At 42.1% G+C, this 20,254-nt stretch overlaps 1 protein-coding gene across 1 annotated transcript in view; it reads left to right on the forward strand.

Moving 5' to 3' along the window:
- Positions 1–20,254, forward strand: part of LOC138945839 (inositol 1,4,5-trisphosphate-gated calcium channel ITPR3-like) — a 183,155-nt gene that overhangs the window by 119,538 nt on the left and 43,363 nt on the right. Inside the window, exons 55-59 of the mRNA XM_070317353.1 lie at positions 1,792–1,935; positions 3,732–3,881; positions 4,627–4,728; positions 4,986–5,084; positions 12,111–12,179. Of these exons, the coding sequence (XP_070173454.1) occupies positions 1,792–1,935; positions 3,732–3,881; positions 4,627–4,728; positions 4,986–5,084; positions 12,111–12,179 (564 nt within the window). The remainder of the gene's footprint in view (positions 1–1,791; positions 1,936–3,731; positions 3,882–4,626; positions 4,729–4,985; positions 5,085–12,110; positions 12,180–20,254) is intronic.

Here is a 20,254-nt window from a genome sequence, read left to right on the forward strand (position 1 = left end):
TCTCTATAAGTCCTTGTAGAATCTTAATCCACCAATAACTCCCTAACCGTGTGTTTGACTTGTCCCAATTTTTGTAAGGACCGTCTCAGGAATGTATAGAACCTGTTCACCAAGTTTGGTGACGATCGGTCCGTTCATTCTTGAGATCTATATGCGAACACAAACACACAAACACACAAACAAACAAACAAACACATCGACCGAAACCTATACACACCCCTATACCGGGGGTGTAATGAGTATAGTTAGAAGCAAATCTTGTGCTTGAAGAACTATACCCTCCTGCACCCCCCAACCCAGAAGAAATAAACCGCTCCCACCCACCCCCTTTTTCAGCTCCTTTTCGGAATAGTAAACGGCCACAGCAATGTGTGGAAGATCAGTAAGTGGTTTGTGTTTAAAGTTCTGTACATTGGTGGTTTTTGGCTCACGTAAGTGTAGCCTATGCGATGGTAAACTTTGTCTGTCTGTGCGTGTGTATGTGTGTGTGTGTGTATGTGATAGACACTTTAACATTTGAAGACGGAGGGTTAGACGTCACGCGAAGGAATTACTGAAAGTCTCGGTCATTGTTATTTTGAGCGGGCCGAGACTAGTTGGCAGTCGTGTCCCTGTAACTGACAGGCTACATGCAGACAGACAGATCTAGATCTAGTGTCTCGCTTTCTTGCACAGTGTCACCTATGCTTACTGTGTGTGTGTGTGTGTGTGTGTGTGTGTGTGTGTGTGTGTGTGTGTGTGTGTGTGTGTGTGTGTGTGTGTGTGTGTGTGTGTGTGACGGAGTGAGTTTGTGTTACTGTTTGTCGATTTCTTACGTGAGCCTTGAAGGCTTCGCCTCTTGTTTTTTATCAGTCTATATATTCACCCGTACCATCATCATATTAACAATTATTCCATCAATTCTTTTGCATTACAGATCTTAGTTGAATTGTTCCAGTTATCGAAAGAGCTCATGAACATCTTAAAGCTGAATTGTTTCAACCATTCAAATGTGATTCAACGTTTTAATTTTTGTTTTTGTTTTTTTGATGTTTAGTTACAATCATCTGTCTTTAGTGGTATTATGTATAAGTATACCTGTAAATGTTTTCTGATAAAGGTGAGTGTTCTCGTAACGTTCAAAATGTATGCAGCTATAACATAGTTTGTTTAAAAACCAACGAAATTTGTGGATGAAACTCGCCTTTTCACTTCAATGCTTATATGTTCTGTATTGGGCAAGACGACTAGTTCTCATAACTCTCTCTTACTCTTTTTGCGAAGTCATGGAGTCTCAATTTAGAACGCTGGCGCCCCTTTATTTCTTTGATCATATAGTTAAGTCCTTGTTCTCTCCTTCTTCTGGGGTCCTGATTTGGTCTATATGGTCCGCTGGACCCCAACAGCAACAACTAAGAGGGCCCCAAAGGGGGGGGGGGTATCATCACGATCACGGGAAGGGAAATTTTAGCTTTCACGATCACAGTTACCTTGATTTTTGTTTTCACGATCACGAACACCTTGACGAATAGAGGATCATAGAGTGATACAGCTGTGAAAAATGTACGTTGAAAATAAAATGCTTTGCAATAATGCCCATCACGATCACGAAAACAAATGACGATCACGATCACGAGACTTGATTTTTTTGTCATCACGGATCACGGGCAAAGTCCCATCACGATCACAGAAATGGAAATTTCGGCAATCACGGTCACAGAAAGGTCAAAAATCGCCAATCACGATCACGATTTTAAACCCTTTGGGGCCCTCAACTAACTAACTAACTCTCCTTCTTCGTTTGGGAAACAGGAAATGGACGATGAGGAGATTGCAGAATTAACGGCGGAAGCAATCAGCTCATCTACCGAACTGGAATTCAAGGACGACGGTTACATTGAGCTTGTGCTACGCGTCCTGGGACTGATGTGTGATAACCAGCACAAGGGCCTTCAGGTGAGAGAGAATTTTAAGTTTTACGCCCTCACGATAAAACAAAACAAGAACGGTAAGTTGTTGGAACATTTTTTTATTGACAAAACAACACGTTACAGTCACAAATATATCGACCCAATGGTCTTTTAAGTTTGTGGAACATTGGCAGTCTCTTTGTTTTTGTTTTTATTAACGCCCTCACGGTAAAGCCATTGGGTGCATGTCTTCAGATGAGGTCTTGCATCTTTCTTTCTTTTCCGTTTTTCTTGAGATCAGAAATTGTTCATTCGTTTAAACAGTATGTTATTCAAATACAAGTTTACAAAGCCATGGAATGTATGCTTTAATAAAGGAGCACAAAGGCGATTTTTTTTTTATTCATGTCCTGCCTAGCCTACGATGCATCTTTCTATTTTATGATAACCAGACACTTCAAATCCCATATGGAGTGAAACAATCGCTACCCACTTGACCAGCGTAGATCAAGTCCTTTCTGCTCCTCTCAGCGATTGATGCCACGCAATGCCTTAACCACACGTTTTCCGTAACCTACGTGGTGATGGAGTCGCCTTCCATTTTTTTTTTTTTTTTTGCTTAACGCCCAGCCGACCACGAAGGGCCATATCAGGGCGGTGCTGCTTTGACATTTAACGTGCGCCACACACAAGACAGAAGTCGCAGCACAGGCTTCATGTCTCACCCAGTCACATTATTCTGACACCGGACCAACCAGTCCTAGCACTAACCCCATAATGCCCAGGGCCGGACCCAGGGGGGGGGGGGGGGGGGGTTCCAGGGGTTCCGGAACCCCACCCCTGGAAAAAGCATGTACCTTGCTTTGAATGTTTTTTTTTATTACTAGTTTTAGCACCAAAACAATGCTGCTCTTAACCCTCAAAACAAGGCCCAGAATGCACCAGATTGCACAGATTTTAACCGTTTTTCAAAAATTTTCCGGGGGAGCATGCCCCCGGACCCCCCTAGTAGCAGGCGCGCGCTTGTGGCTTCGCCACTTCGCTGATTTGCCCCCCCCCCCCAAAAAGGAGGAACCCCCCCCCCCTTACAACTCATTTGGTCCCGCCCTGATGCCAGACGCCAGGCGGAGCAGCCACTAGATTGCCAATTTTAAAGTCTTAGGTATGACCCGGCCTGGGTTCGAACCCACGACCTCCCGATCACGGGGCGGACGCCTTACCACTAGGCCAACCGTGCCGGTCCCGCCTTCCATTGCTCGATTGAAACGATATGTGTGAACACAGGGGCGAATTTTTTTTTTTTTACCTCAGTTGCATGCAAGGCTGCTTCAACCTATCGTTTTTGCCTCTTTCGTCTTTTTTTCCCCCTTTCTTTTTGGGCGGTGAGCATATCCTTCTTCATTGGTCTTTTTTTGTTCAATGAAATTTTAATTTTGTTTTCTTTTACATTACAGGTTACATTTCCATTAAATTACTTTTTAATTCGACAACAATCTAACTAAAGGGGCGAAAGGGGTTAAAACAATGAACATTGGCTGACACAATTCGGTTCTCGATTTCTGGTTGTTGCCTTCCGGTTTTAATTCAATTTAGAAGTAGATTTAGCCACCGATAAACCGTGATGAACATGCATTTTTAGTTGTTTTTAGCGTTGTAGTTTTGTTCACGGCATGAGTGACACATTTAAAACAAGAGATAGTTCACTTTTCACAATACAAGTGACACAGTTTCACTTCGTTTTTCGTCACTAACCACACTATTTTTAAATCAGCTGGTAAGCAGTGCATTGTGAAAGTATTGGTGGTGACTAATTTGAGCCTTCTATGGATTTCTGATTTTCAGGACTATCTGCGAGAACAGCCAGACAACATCAAGTCGGTGAACCTGGTTGCGGAAACCACACGCTTTCTCAGCATCCTGTACGGCAACGTCAACGGGCAATCAGCCCCCCTCATCATCCAGCTCTTTGACACGCTGGTGGAGTTTACATCTGTGAGTATAGAAGGGATGAGCGAAGGCACAGTGACTGAGTGAGTCTGTGAGTAAGAGAAGCGGTAAGTTAGGACATTGGTCAGTCAGTCGATCATTAGCCAACAAGATTATCTCATGCGTGCACACCTCCCAGTCACAGGAATGATTATTTTGAGATTGAGTAACTAACATGCCCTGTGTGTGTGTCTGTGTGCCTGTTTGTCTGTGTGTGTGTGTGTGTGTGTGTGTGTGTGTGTGTGTGCGTGCGTGCGTGTGTTTGTGTGTTTGTTCAAGTATAAAACAAAGATCAAAATGAACGTCAGGTCAAAACACGTGCAGGCCGAAATCCAGCTTATCTAGCTTATGATAAAAGGCTGCAGAACATGAGCAGGTTACGAGCTGTAATCAAGCGTGGCGCACTGCAGTTAAACGGTTATCTTTTTCTCACATTGTTGGGGGTCCAGTAGCTCAGTTGGTAGAGCACTGGACTTGTGATCCTAAGGTCGCAGGTTGGAATCCGGGCCGGGACGGACACGGGTCAACTTTATGTGCAGACTCAGAGACGGTATCCATATTCCACATCCGTGTCGTCACTGTGGCACGTAAAAGACCTCGGGCATTCTGCCATCAGTGCGGGTAGCTGATTACACCTAAACATACACCTGGGTAGCGCAAATCTGTTGCTGCTAGCTTTCCACTCGGAGGAAGCGACCCGAATGGATGGGACAATAAAGTAATGAAAATGAAAATTAAAAAAATGTTTCAGGGCAATTTCCACAACCAAGCAATCGTGTTTGACAACAAGGTGTGTGAATACGTCAACCACATCCTCCGCGCTGGTACCTTCAAAGGATGCTCTCTAGAACAGGTATGGATACAGGCCCTAGCACCAAACCCTGTTGCATTGAATAACATATTGCAAATTTCTTTCAGTATTGATGGCAGATTCATCTGCAACACACAACAATCAGAATAGGAAAAGTACACTTCTTTGAAAATATTATGATATATGTTTTGTGTTTTAGTATGCGAATTAATATTTGTTCAACCCAGTTGTAAAAGCCCTTTGTGAATATCTGAAGATGTTATTTTCTGGTTTTATATGGAAATGATTTTTTTTTCCAGACGTACAGCCTGAAGAAGGCAATCGTTACTTTAGTCCGAGCCCTGTGCGAGGAAAATCCACCTGATACCAAAGGCGTTGAAACTCAAACGTTGTCCGGGGTAAGTTTCAGTCCTTTTATTTGGTATTAGTTAGTTAGTTAGTTGTTGCTTTTTGGGTCCAGCGGACCATATAGGCCAAGTCAGGACCCCTGGAAAGGGAGGTGCCTGGTATTTACTCTAATTGTTGAAGCTACATTTGAGCATTGCTTTTAGTTTCTCTATGACTCTACAGCATGTAGTTATCATACATGTCATTATTATCAATTATCTGTGTTGCGAAAACAGACGTACAGAAATTATGTAGTCATACATATCAATATAATCTGTGCTTCCTATCATAAACAAGGCATTTAGAACAACTTGATGCATGCACAAAGACTAGCTGGACTTCACACATCTTCTCAATTTAAGACAATTAAAACTGCACCTTTAAAAGGCAATTAGAGTTGTATCTCCAGCACTTCAGCATTTATCTCAAACTAGTATGGTAATATATGTGCCGATTTGTCGCATTTTTGTCCAATTGTAAGAGCAGAGATGCACTGTTTGAAACAGTGATGGTAATTAAGCCATTGCAGGGATTCAGTTTTACTCACACAAGGCACAATGAAAACCTGACTAAAAAGTGATACTGTGACCACCAAACCACGACCACCCCCCCCACCCCCCCCCCTGTGTGTTGTAATTGTCTACGTGTGTTCTCTTTTGTGAATTTGCTCCCTTGTCTGTGTCCTGTATTGTTAAGCTTATGCATGTAAAAAAAAAAAAACAAGTCGTGTAAGGCGAAATAACATTTAGTCAAGCTGTCCAACTCACAGAATGAAACTGAACGCACTGCTTTTTTCACCAAGACCAAATAATAGTGCGGTAGTGGTCGCGCTGAGCAGGATAACACGCTTTTCTGTATGTCTATTCTTTTTTTTTAGCTTACTGAGTTTGTTTTTAATTCAAACATATCATATCTATATGTTTTTGGAATCAGGGACCAACAAGGAATAAGATGAAATTGTTTTTAAATCGATTTCGGAAAATTAATTTTAATCATAATTTTCTTATTTTTAATTTTCAGAGCTTGTTTGTAATCCAAATATAACATATGTACATGTTTTTGGAATCAGAAAATGACGAAAAATAAGATGAAATTGTTTTTGGATCGTTTAATAAAAAAATAATTTTAATTAAAAGTTTCCGATTTTTAATGACCAAACTCATTCATTAGTTTTGAAGCCACCAAGCTGAAATGCAATACCGAAGTCCGGCCTTCGTCGAAGATTGCTTGGCCAAAATTTCAATCAATTTTATTAAAAAATGAGGGTGTGACAATGCCGCCTCAACTTTTACAAACAGCCGGATATGACGTCATCAAAGACATTTATCAAATAAATGAAAAAACGTCCGGGGATATCATACCCAGGAACTCTCATGTCAAATTTCATAAAGATCGGTCCAGTAGTTTAGTCTGAATCGCTCTACACACACACACGCACAGACACACAGACACACACATACACACACATACACACACACACATACATACATACACACACACACACACACACACATACACCACGACCCTCGTCTCGATTCCCCCTCTATGTTAAAACATTTAGTCAAGTTTTGAGTAAATGTAAAAAGGATAGAAAACTCCCCAAACAGAGAATTAAAAAAAAGTTTACAAAAAAGTGTTCATTGAGTTTGCAGCCTGCATTTTCCAAGATGCAGACATAGCTGCTTTAAGAAGCGTACGTAGCCTTTTTGGCACCAAAGCAGTTGCCCTGAGGGACCGGTAGCTCAGCTGGCAGAACGCTGGACCTGTGAACAACGGGTTCGAATCTGAGCCGGGACGGACACTGGTCAACTTCATGTGCAAACTCGTGGACGATATCCATGTCCCATCCCTGATTCACCGCTGTGCCTGTGGCATGTAAAAGTGCTCGGATATTCTGCCAGAAGTGTAGGTGGCTGATTACACCTAACAAGGGCGGATCAATTCACTTTGGAGGGGGGGGTTACAAAATGACTGCGAAGATACAAGTTGACGGCGCCGAAGGCGCCTAGGCCCTAGGGGGGTCCGGGGGCATGCTCCCCCGGAAATTTGTTTATCCAAAGAATCAAAATAGAGCTATCTGGTGCATCCTGAACCAATAAATTACCTCTTTTTTTGGGGGGTGGGGGGGTTACGTAACCCGAGTAACCCCCCCCCCCCCCCCCCCAGATCCGCCCTTGCGCTAAACACGTACACCTGGTCGGCGCGACTCTTTTGCTGCTAGCTTTCAACTATGAGGAAGCGATCCGACGTTCCCACTGATGAGACAATAAACATGAAAAAAGAGTCTCATGAAATTAAAATGTTCTTGTTTATTTGAATACTGTAATTTGTCATGACAGCAAGCTGCACGACATGTTTATGTACCAACATCTGTAAGTTGCACCTTCTTTCTGGCTGAAACATCGCAACTTCAGCTCCATTCATTTTCTGAGTGTTATCTGAACCTCATAATCAAAACCTCATAACGAAAAGCTCTATCTGTTTACTGAATTGCTTATACCGTCTCTATAATAACTAGCTGTCTTTTAAACAGTATGTGGTAATTTTGCTGACATCTTTCTGTTAAGACTCTACTTTTATCTGTACCTTGTGGTACAAAAAAACCTCTGGACATACTATATTCCTTGAAGATGTGTACACTCTTACTTTTCATGAGTCCCGCTATTGAAAAGACAATTACTAAAACTGATTCAAAAATAACTTTATGAATACATATTAAGTTCGAGAATAATTCTAGCTTAGATACTTGTTTTCTTTTTAATATCGTCAGACAGAAGCGCAGTATTGTCTTTTGTGTGATCATTTGCCGAACTTAATTTTCGTCGTCTAAACAGAGCATTGAGCATTGAGACAATAATAGGATCACTGTCGTTTTGCTGAGGTCTCTACTACTGAGTTGTCGTTGTTTTGTTCATGGACAGAATATGAATACAAATGTAGTGTGCTTTTGAGCAAGTAGGTTACTTTCTTTCGAGCCAGTAGGTTACTTGAATTAGAGTAAAACAAGGAATGAGGTTATGCAAATTTATCTCTGAACACACGCAGACAAGAACTTTTTTCTCAACTTTTTTTTCTTGAATTCTATCGCAATATTCAATGTACGTCGATCTGACTTTGATGAATATTTCAGCGAAACGTGTATGTGGATCGATCCAGTGCTAGGGTAGGTGAAGAACAATGTTGTGACATTGTGTGGTGATTTGGTGTCGTGAATCCTGCTTTTCAGCATGGCACTGGTTGGACCAGGCATTCTTCACCTAGTTTCAATGTTGTCTCTCAAGCATTTATCTATTTTTTTTCTGTCAATTGAGATTTCTTAAAAAGAATGATGAGGTTGTCTTGAAGTAAATTAAACTTCATTAATGTCTTTTTATTTTGATAATTTTTTGCGTCCAATCTAGAGACATAATTTATTGTGCCTCTCTTTTTTTTGTCAAAGAAAATTGTTGATAATAATGATCAGGTGAAATCTTGTCCTCAAAATGAATAAAAACTTCTGTCTTTTTTCACGTGGCAATTTCTCGCGTCCACTCAAGAAAAAGTCCTATCCTCATCATATTGATTAGTAGAACTGCTGCTCAACCCTTTTTTCAAAGTTTTCTTATTCCTTAAATCTCAGTTTCTCTTTTCAAAGCGGATCTGCATAAAAAAATTACCGGGTTAATTGTTCGCATCAAATAAATATATTTCTTAGATATTGTTTTTTATACACTTTCTTTGCGGCCACTAGACATACATAGTGCTATACTCGTATTATTGATCAGTTATAAAACTGCCAATCTCTTTTTATCCGCCGTTGGTACTGTAGCTAACCACTCTTGGGGGAGATCTGTTGTAAGAGTATATTTATGGTGGAAACTCGAAGGAATATATTCTTGATACTCTTTTTTTTTCTCCCAAGTAAAATACGTACTTGTTATGTAGTTTTTATTGTTTTTTTGTTTTTTTTAACCTTGTATAGGTTTTTTCATTTACTGCCATTCGAGGCTGTAAAAAATGTTTGATGATAAGTTGATGAAAATCAGGAGCTATTCCACGAAGAGTGCTTTAATCTTGTCTTTTTATTTCCAATATGCACATGAGTCACACACTCTCAATAGAGATGCAAAATCACAAAGAAATACTTTCTTAGAGATTATTTAGGTATCAGTCTCATTGCCAAAAATTCTCGAACTGTCGTTCGCTTGTGATCAGGAATTTCAATCGGAAACTCTCTAATACAGCGTTTAGATAACATTACCCTCAACATTACCGATGGTATCAAACTTTTGTAGTTTACCTTTCAACAAACTACTTTTGTAGTAATCCCCCAATGAAAATAGATTAAATAAAAATGAATAAAAAAGGAGGTACGTATGAGCGCAGATGAGCTTCTGTTCTGTTTCACTTTTGTGTTGTTTAGTGACTTGTTTAGGGTGTTTTCAATGTTGTATTTCTGTTTCTCATAACTTCCGCCGCATTGCAAAGATGCTAAGTTTGCACATTGACGCCTTGTGTGTGTGTTGCAAACTGCAGTGCAATGCATAACCTGCGGAGCAAATACTGGACACGGGCACACAAAACTTGTTTTCATAGAACTACTGCTTTTCAATTTCAATTTTGAACTTTCAGGGACAAGTGCCTGGCTTTTATGTGAGTGCCAGGCGTGGTGTGATGAAATATGCCTTTGGTGTGTTGAACCCAGTCTTATGAAAGACAGCTTGTGAACTTGTAATGGTTGTAATGTCATAATTATAGTGATAATTGTTTGCGAGTGGAAACATTGTTTCCCAATTCAAGCACGCTCTCTTCGAAGAACAAAACTTAGGGAATGAAACTCCATGTGGCGACATATATAATTATAAGGCATTTTGATATATTTTTCCTTTAAATGGACAACACGTCTATTCAAGTCACTGGGTTCAAGACTGGTTTTTTGGTTGTGTTTTCACTTGTTTTATTGAACAGTGTTTTGATTGTTGTGAATGTGTACACTTTGGTAAATTCCCATACATTTTCAGGGATCCAAGGAAAGGGAACCAATGCAAACGCATTTGGTAATGAGATTTGCAACCCATGATGTTTATTTGTTTGTTTGCTTAACGCCCAGCCGACCACGAAGGGCCATATCAGGGCGGTGCTGCTTTGACATATAACGTGCGCCACACACAAGACAGAAGTCGCAGCACAGGCTTCATGTCTCACCCAGTCACATTATTCTGACACCGGACCAACCAGTCCTAGCACTAACCCCATAATGCCAGACGCCAGGCGGAGCAGCCACTAGATTGCCAATTTTAAAGTCTTAGGTATGACCCGGCGGGGTTCGAACCCACGACCTCCCGATCACGGGGCGGACGCCTTACCACTAGGCCAACCGTGCCGGTTAACCCATGATGGCTTTTGAATCCTGATTGTGTGACTATTCATGATATAGCCTGAAATATCCATGCATGTAGCGATATCCTGCATTATAATGATACGTCTGTGGAAATAACTTTCGCATGCAACTAAAACTATTCCTTGTACATAATCTCAGTAAAGGATAATGTTTCCGAGGAAACGTTTCTTTGAATAGATGCACAATTTCAGGTGGAGCCCTACCAGCTTCATTCTGGCAAAGGGGAATTTTCTTTTAAGTAGAGAGGGTTCTCATATAGTTGCTACCCACTTGTGTTCACAATTAAATCATTTTGAACGTGTTTTGTTTCATTGATACAATTTTATTTGTGTATTTGCCTGCTATGAATTATTTTTCAATACCGTTTCGGATGCTCTAAATTTATGAAAATTCTTAACTTTGACGATTTATTTTTTATTTTTTAGGTCTTCCCCTTTTCCATTCAATCTACAAGTTTCCTCTTTTAATTTTGCATCAACCCGATTTCATTTTTCCATCTAATGTTTTTAGAATGGATCGAGCTTGTGGTACAGATTTCCCAAATCATTTTTTCAGCTAAATCATTCAGCATTTTAGAGTTCATGAAGTGTGAACAGTTCAATATTCTGTACATTGATCTCTGTAATTTGGCGAAGTTTTAATTTGTCATTTTGTTTTAGATGTTTTCAATTACTTACTTTTCTTCTTTCCTCAACTAATTAAGTGATAAGTCAGGGTTTTCCATCGGATGCTTTCCTTACTCCTAATGTCATGCCATTTTAACATGTCAGATTTGCTGTGCATGCCAAACTGCTATGTATTTTAATAACCATTTACCTTTATTTTGTGCTTGCATATCTTATTAAAAGTGTTCTTCATATAAAGCTTTAATTGTATCGATTCATGTTTAGTCGTATTAAAACATTACCACCCATGTTTCAAGTTTGTAGAGTTCTAATTCTATTATTTAGTTAGACATGTGTTTCTGTTCATTTAGTGCTTGAAAAAGGCTTCAAATGAATGGGAGATATCAAATTCTGTTTTTTAGTTTCTCATTCATTTGATTTTGTAGTCAGGTGCATGGATTTTGGTTGGGTTTGACTCGTTTTGTTTTGGCTTATTCCCAGTTCTCACCGATTCACGAGTTAGTGATTATGTGTTTTTGTTTGATTATTTATATAGATATCTCTCTCGTATTTTTTAGCATATTATGCTTGACTCCAGAAGTTTTATTTCCTTGTCCATTTTTTCATTAGAAATCAAAGTAGATGTGCTTTGGACTAGATGAAATAACATTACTTTCAGAGTCTAGTACATTTACTTGTACTTTTGAACATCTTTCCAGTCGAAGTATTATTTTATTAAGTTCTTTTTTACTTCTTGTTTTTTGGCCTTGAAAGTCATCGTCACAGCTGTGCTTTCCCTTTATTGGAGTGGATGTACTTTGAACTATATCAAGTAACATTAGCATTGAAGTTTGTTTAGAATTGTGTATTTTCGCACTGCTGTTAGTTTTATGTCTGTTTTTGTTTGCATGTTTAGTTTTGTGTCTGTGGACTTATCCACACTATTGTACAGTTTGCTTGCCATATAAATATTGTTTAAAAAACATTCGTGATTGCTTGAAAAGTTGATGGCACAGTTTGTGATTTTGCTTTTTGTCCGCATGGGTCCTCAGGAGGTACTGGAGTACGTTGACAGTGAAGTACTGATGGCGACAATGGTGCAGGCGCACCGCGATTTCCTGGTAGGTGCATGTGTACTACACGCCAGTTGGTTTTTACATTTAGTCAAGTTTTGACTAAATGTTTTAACTTAGAGGGGGGAATCGAGACGAGGGTGTGGTGTATGTGTGTGTGTGTGTGTGTGTGTGTGTGTGTGTGTGTGTGTGTGTGTAGAGCGATTTAGAGAAAACTACTAGACCGATCTTCATGACATTTTACATGGGAGTTCCTGGGTATGATATCCCCAGACATTTTTTTCATTTTTTTGATAAATGTCTTTGATGACGTCATATCCGGCTTTTCGTGAAAGTTGAGGCGGCACTGTCACGCTCTCATTTTTCAACCAAATTGGTTGAAGTTTTGGTCAAGTAATCTTCGACGACGCCCGGACTTTGGTATTGCATTTCAGCTTGAAGGCTTACAAATTAATTAATGAGTTTGCTCATTAAAGTTGTCATTAAAATCGATTTTTTTGCAAACAGATTTAAAATTGATTGCATCGTATTCTTCATGACATTCTGAATCTAAAAATATATACATATGTCATGTTTACTCTTAAAATGTGATCACAATTAACGAAAATAGATTAATTAGTCTTACGATTAAAATGTAAGAAATCGATCCAAAAATGATTTCATCTTATTCTTTATCGTTTCCTGATTCCAAAAACATATAGATATGATAGGTTGTATTCAAAACAAGCTCAGAAAGTTAACACGAATACAGAAAAACGCGCTTTCCTGCTTTAATAGCACAACACGCTACCGCGCTATTCTGGCGTGTGCATATATTATCACTGCGTTTTGCACGTGGGAGGTGAGCGATTTCCTTCTCGCGGGGATTGACGAAGCTGTACTGTCTTGGTGAGAAAAAAAATACAGTGCGTTCAGTTTCATTCCGTGAGTTCGACAGCTTGACTTAATGTAGTAATTTCGCCTTACGCGACTTGTTTGTTGACTGTATGAGGCCCCCCCCCCCCCCCCCCCCCCCAAAAAAAAAAAAAAAAGTCTGTTTACGGTATCCCGACCGACCCTATTTTTTCGCGCGACCCTAGACTTTTTTTTTTGGCATTTGGGGAAAAAAAACAAAGTCTTTGATTTTTGGCAAAATAACTTAAAAATACGGGTTTTTTTAAAAGAAAAAAAATCCCGACCTACCGACCCTATTTTTTTTGGCCTATGTTACTGTAAACAGACTATTTTTTGTGGCCTGATTGTATTTCGTAGTTTCTGTGTGTAGTATTCATTTATTGATTGTTTTTTTGTATTTTCTGTTTTTCCTTCACCTTCTTCGGTATTGTTTTATCTTCTTTGGTTCATTCACAATGTTTCACTTTGCATTTTTGTGAATTTAAATGTGTTTTCGTTTTTGAGTTCTTTAATGATCAATGCTTGAATTAAACTCCACTACACCCTCAGTCACAATTATGTGTTTCTTTGAGTTTAACCTTTTGTTGCGATTTTGTTGCCCTCACCAATATGAATACCTTTGTTGTTATCCATACACTGATATGACCATACATTTCTAACAAAAGAAAACGCACAGCTGATCTTTCGCTCTATTACGTTTTCTATACTATGTGTACATTTAGTATCTGGTTTTGATTTCTCATATAAGCAGCAGGCATGCTTTGTAGTTTGAAGACATCTAGTTGCTACCCATGCTTTTTTTGTTTTGAATAAGCTAGTCGCTACCATTTACTTATTTAATTATATATTATAATTTGTATACGTTGCCTATTAAGTTTTGTATTCAAAATGTCCTAGAGCGAGATTAAAATGTTAATAAAAAAAAGTTGGTTAATAAGAAGCAATATTCTTGCAAGATAATAAATACTCTCTAGATATAATTGTTTATAATGGCAGCTCTGAGTTTTTGTGGTCTTTCATTGTGGTTTGCCATATTATATATACAGGAATTAAGCAAAGCAGACGTTGAGCAGGTAAAACACTTAGTCCTGGTGCAAGTAGTGGTTTGGAGTAAAACGGGTTACCCGGCCGGTGTATCTGAATTGTGGACGTGGAAGCAGTTTTATGTACTGTTGGGTTTTTTAGACGATTTTTCATGTATCACAGACTACGTGTGTGCATGATTACCGTGTTCGCTCACTAACCACTACCCAACAATAATTCAGGAAATATAATGTGTGTCGTGAATCAACACTGACAGTGGTACTTTCCCTTTCTCCTGGCAGTGTTGCAAACCCCACCAAACCAAGCTCTCAGAAATGATTTCTTGGAGGGGAGGGATAAGCTTGGGGAAGGGGGATGGGGGGGGGGGGGTGATGCTTCTCATACTGCACTGTCCTGATGTCTTCACACTGAAAATACAGTTTCCAAAACTGTTGCAATTATCATTCTTCAAAAGCTCCTAGAATTTCAGATCCCTTTTTGTCCCTGTTTCTAAACCACACACGAATGAACAGCACATTAAGAACAAGTCGCGTAAGGCGAAAATACAATATTTAGTCAAGTAGCTGCCATTTTTCAGCAAGACCGTATGCTCGTAGCATCGTCAGTCCACCGCTCATGGCAAAGGCAGTGAAATTGACAAGAAGAGCGGGGTAGTAGTTGCGCTAAGAAGGATAGCACGCTTTTCTGTACCTCTGTTTGTTTTAACTTTCTGAGCGTGTTTTTAATCCAAACATATCATATCTATATGTTTTTGGAATCAGGAACCGACAAGGAATAAGATGAAAGTGTTTTTAAATTGATTTGGACAATTTAATTTTGATAATAATTTTTATATATTTAATTTTCAGAGCTTGTTTTTAATCCGAATATAACATATTTATATGTTTTTGGAATCAGCAAATGATGGAAAATAAGATAAACGTAAATTTGGATCGTTTTATAAATTTTTATTTTTTTTTACAATTTTCCGATTTTTAATGACCAAAGTCATTAATTAATTTTTAAGCCACCAAGCTGAAATGCAATACCGAACCCCGGGCTTCGTCGAAGATTACTTGACCAAAATTTCAACCAATTTGGTTGAAAAATGAGGGCGTGACAGTGCCGCCTCAACTTTCACGAAAAGCCGGATATGACGTCATCAAAGACATTTATCAAAAAAATGAAAAAAACGTATGGGGATTTCATACCCAGGAACTCTCATGTCAAATTTCATAAAGATCGGTCCAGTAGTTTAGTCTGAATCGCTCTACACACACACACACACGCACACACACACACACATACACCACGACCCTCGTTTCGATTCCCCCTCGATGTTAAAATATTTAGTCAAAACTTGACTAAATATAAAACAAGTCGCGTAAGGCGAAAATACAATATTTAGTCAAGTAGCTGTCGAACTCACAGAATGAAACTGAACGCAATGCAACGCAGCAAGACCGTATACTCGTGGTCCATCGCTCACGGCATAGGCAGTGAAATTGACAAGAAGAGCGGGGTAGTGGTTACGCTATGCTGCATAGCACGCTTTTCTGTACCTCTCTTCGTTTTAACTTTCTGAGCGTGTTTTTAATCCAAACATATCATATCTATATGTTTTTGGAATCAGGAACCGACAAGGAATAAGATGAAAGTGTTTTTAAAACGATTTCGAAAAAAAAAATTTGATAATAATTTTTATATATTTAATTTTCAGAGCTTGTTTTTAATCCGAATATAACATATTTATATGTTTTTTGAATCAGCAAATGATGGAGAATAAGATAAACGTAAATTTGGATCGTTTTATAAATTTTTATTTTTTTTTACAATTTTCAGATTTTTAATGACCAAAGTCATTAATTAATTTTTAAGCCACCAAGCTGAAATGCAATACCGAACCCCGGGCTTCGTCGAAGATTACTTGACCAAAATTTCAACCAATTTGGTTGAAAAATGAGGGCGTGACAGTGCCGCCTCAACTTTCACGAAAAGCCGGATATGACGTCATCAAAGACATTTATCAAAAAAATGAAAAAAACGTATGGGGATTTCATACCCAGGAACTCTCATGTCAAATTTCATAAAGATCGGTCCAGTAGTTTAGTCTGAATCGCTCTACACACACACACACACGCACACACGCACACACACACACACATACACCACGACCCTCGTTTCGATTCCCCCTCGATGTTAAAATATTTAGTCAAAACTTGACTAAATGTAAAAAGATGAGTCTCGATCAGATAGGGCAAAGTAAATAGTGAATTTGTTTTAAGGCACAATTCTTTACGTGTGAATAGTTCGGCTCACCGTCTCAGATCTGGTCAGACATGGGACAGAACCAGCCCTCCACTTGGTCACATGGGACAGAACCAGCCCTCCACTTGGTCACATGGGACAGAACCAGCCCTCCACTTGGTCACATGGGACAGAACCAGCCCTCCACTTGGTCACATGGGACAGAACCAGCCCTCCACTTGGTCACATGGGACAGAACCAGCCCTCCACTTGGTCACATGGGACAGAACCAGCCCTCCACTTGGTCACATGGGACAGAACCAGCCCTCCACTTGGTCACATGGGACAGAACCAGCCCTCCACTTGGTCACATGGGACAGAACCAGCCCTCCACTTGGTCACATGGGACAGAACCAGCCCTCCACTTGGTCACATGGGACAGAACCAGCCCTCCACTTGGTCACATGGGACAGACCCAGCCCTCCACTTGGTCACATGGGACAGAACCAGCCCTCCACTTGGTCACATGGGACAGAACCAGCCCTCCACTTGGTCACATGGGACAGAACCAGCCCTCCACTTGGTCACATGGGACAGAACCAGCCCTCCACTTGGTCACATGGGACAGAACCAGCCCTCCACTTGGTCACATGGGACAGAACCAGCCCTCCACTTGGTCACATGGGACAGAACCAGCCCTCCACTTGGTCACATGGGACAGAACCAGCCCTCCACTTGGTCACATGGGACAGAACCAGCCCTCCACTTGGTCACATGGGACAGAACCATCCCTCCACTTGGTCACATGGGACAGAACCAGCCCTCCACTTGGTCACATGGGACAGAACCAGCCCTCCACTTGGTCACATGGGACAGAACCAGCCCTCCACTTGGTCACATGGGACAGAACCAGCCCTCCACTTGGTCACATGGGACAGAACCAGCCCTCCACTTGGTCACATGGGACAGAACCAGCCCTCCACTTGGTCACATGGGACAGAACCAGCCCTCCACTTGGTCACATGGGACAGAACCAGCCCTCCACTTGGTCACATGGGACAGAACCAGCCCTCCACTTGGTCACATGGGACAGAACCAGCCCTCCACTTGGTCACATGGGACAGAACCAGCCCTCCACTTGGTCACATGGGACAGAACCAGCCCTCCACTTGGTCACATGGGACAGAACCAGCCCTCCACTTGGTCACATGGGACAGAACCAGCCCTCCACTTGGTCACATGGGACAGAACCAGCCCTCCACTTGGTCACATGGGACAGAACCAGCCCTCCACTTGGTCACATGGGACAGAACCAGCCCTCCACTTGGTCACATGGGACAGAACCAGCCCTCCACTTGGTCACATGGGACAGAACCAGCCCTCCACTTGGTCACATGGGACAGAACCAGCCCTCCACTTGGTCACATGGGACAGAACCAGCCCTCCACTTGGTCACATGGGACAGAACCAGCCCTCCACTTGGTCACATGGGACAGAACCAGCCCTCCACTTGGTCACATGGGACAGAACCAGCCCTCCACTTGGTCACATGGGACAGAACCAGCCCTCCACTTGGTCACATGGGACAGAACCAGCCCTCCACTTGGTCACATGGGACAGAACCAGCCCTCCACTTGGTCACATGGGACAGAACCAGCCCTCCACTTGGTCACATGGGACAGAACCAGCCCTCCACTTGGTCACATGGGACAGAACCAGCCCTCCACTTGGTCACATGGGACAGAACCAGCCCTCCACTTGGTCACATGGGACAGAACCAGCCCTCCACTTGGTCACATGGGACAGAACCAGCCCTCCACTTGGTCACATGGGACAGAACCAGCCCTCCACTTGGTCACATGGGACAGAACCAGCCCTCCACTTGGTCACATGGGACAGAACCAGCCCTCCACTTGGTCACATGGGACAGAACCAGCCCTCCACTTGGTCACATGGGACAGACCCAGCCCTCCACTTGGTCACATGGGACAGAACCAGCCCTCCACTTGGTCACATGGGACAGAACCAGCCCTCCACTTGGTCACATGGGACAGAACCAGCCCTCCACTTGGTCACATGGGACAGAACCAGCCCTCCACTTGGTCACATGGGACAGAACCAGCCCTCCACTTGGTCACATGGGACAGAACCAGCCCTCCACTTGGTCACATGGGACAGAACCAGCCCTCCACTTGGTCACATGGGACAGAACCAGCCCTCCACTTGGTCACATGGGACAGAACCAGCCCTCCACTTGGTCACATGGGACAGAACCAGCCCTCCACTTGGTCACATGGGACAGAACCAGCCCTCCACTTGGTCACATGGGACAGAACCAGCCCTCCACTTGGTCACATGGGACAGAACCAGCCCTCCACTTGGTCACATGGGACAGAACCAGCCCTCCACTTGGTCACATGGGACAGAACCAGCCCTCCACTTGGTCACATGGGACAGAACCAGCCCTCCACTTGGTCACATGGGACAGAACCAGCCCTCCACTTGATCACATGGGACAGAACCAGCCCTCCACTTGGTCACATGGGACAGAACCAGCCCTCCACTTGGTCACATGGGACAGAACCAGCCCTCCACTTGGTCACATGGGACAGAACCAGCCCTCCACTTGGTCACATGGGACAGAACCAGCCCTCCACTTGGTCACATGGGACAGAACCAGCCCTCCACTTGGTCACATGGGACAGAACCAGCCCTCCACTTGGTCACATGGGACAGAACCAGCCCTCCACTTGATCACATGGGACAGAACCAGCCCTCCACTTGGTCACATGGGACAGAACCAGCCCTCCACTTGGTCACATGGGACAGAACCAGCCCTCCACTTGGTCACATGGGACAGAACCAGCCCTCCACTTGGTCACATGGGACAGAACCAGCCCTCCACTTGGTCACATGGGACAGAACCAGCCCTCCACTTGGTCACATGGGACAGAACCAGCCCTCCACTTGGTCACATGGGACAGAACCAGCCCTCCACTTGGTCACATACTAAAACTGAACAGCCTGGGTGCTGCCTGTGCCTAGTGGTATCTTTTAATAAATTAATTTCCTAAATGAATTAAGACCATCCTTCCTCTTGGTCACACACCAAAAATGAACGTCCTGACAGCTGGCTTGGATTAAAAATAATGAAATGTCCTTAATTAATTATTAGAAAGATTCTAAGCAAGCTGTCAGGGCGTTCGTTTTTTGTGCATGACCAAGTGGAGACATGGTTTAATTCCACATGAAAGCCTGGCCAGATCTGAGATGATGAGCCAAACTTGTGTTTGCACGGGAAGGGGTGTGCCCCTGAATTGGCGTAGTGATTGGGGTATTACGCAATTAATACGTCATGTATGATGATCGATTCTGGTCGTCCAGTTCCTTTAAATGGTTTTTGATATTGTAAACTAGTTACCCCCGTTTACACTTCAGTCATCTCGCGGTTGCAGTACACCCATTGTCCCTTAACACCCGTTTGGTACTGTTATTCTTCACAAGTCCAAATCGTTTGCATTTGTATTCTGTATTCTGGACACTTTTATCACATGTTCACGAAGGAGGTTGTTCGGGACTTTTTGTTTGTTTGTTTGCTTACCACGAAGGGCCATATCAGGGCGGTGCTGCTTTGACATATAACGTGCGCCACACACAAGACAGAAGTCGCAGCACAGGCTTCATGTCTCACCCAGTCACATTATTCTGACACCGGACCAACCAGTCCTAGCACTAACTCCATAATGCCAGACGCCAGGCGGAGCAGCCACTAGATTGCCAATTTGAAAGTCTTAGGTATGACCCGGCCGGGGTTCGAACCTACGACCTTCCGATCACGGGGCGGACGCCTTACCACAAGGCCAACCGTGCCGGTTTGTTCGGGACTACGACTTGAACATGAGCATACTCTCTGAGAGGTGGTGACCACTTTAGTAGGCTTTAACGCTTACGGAGACACA

Source organism: Littorina saxatilis, linkage group LG13 (assembly GCF_037325665.1).
Source record: "Littorina saxatilis isolate snail1 linkage group LG13, US_GU_Lsax_2.0, whole genome shotgun sequence".
Classification (NCBI taxonomy): domain Eukaryota; kingdom Metazoa; phylum Mollusca; class Gastropoda; order Littorinimorpha; family Littorinidae; genus Littorina; species Littorina saxatilis.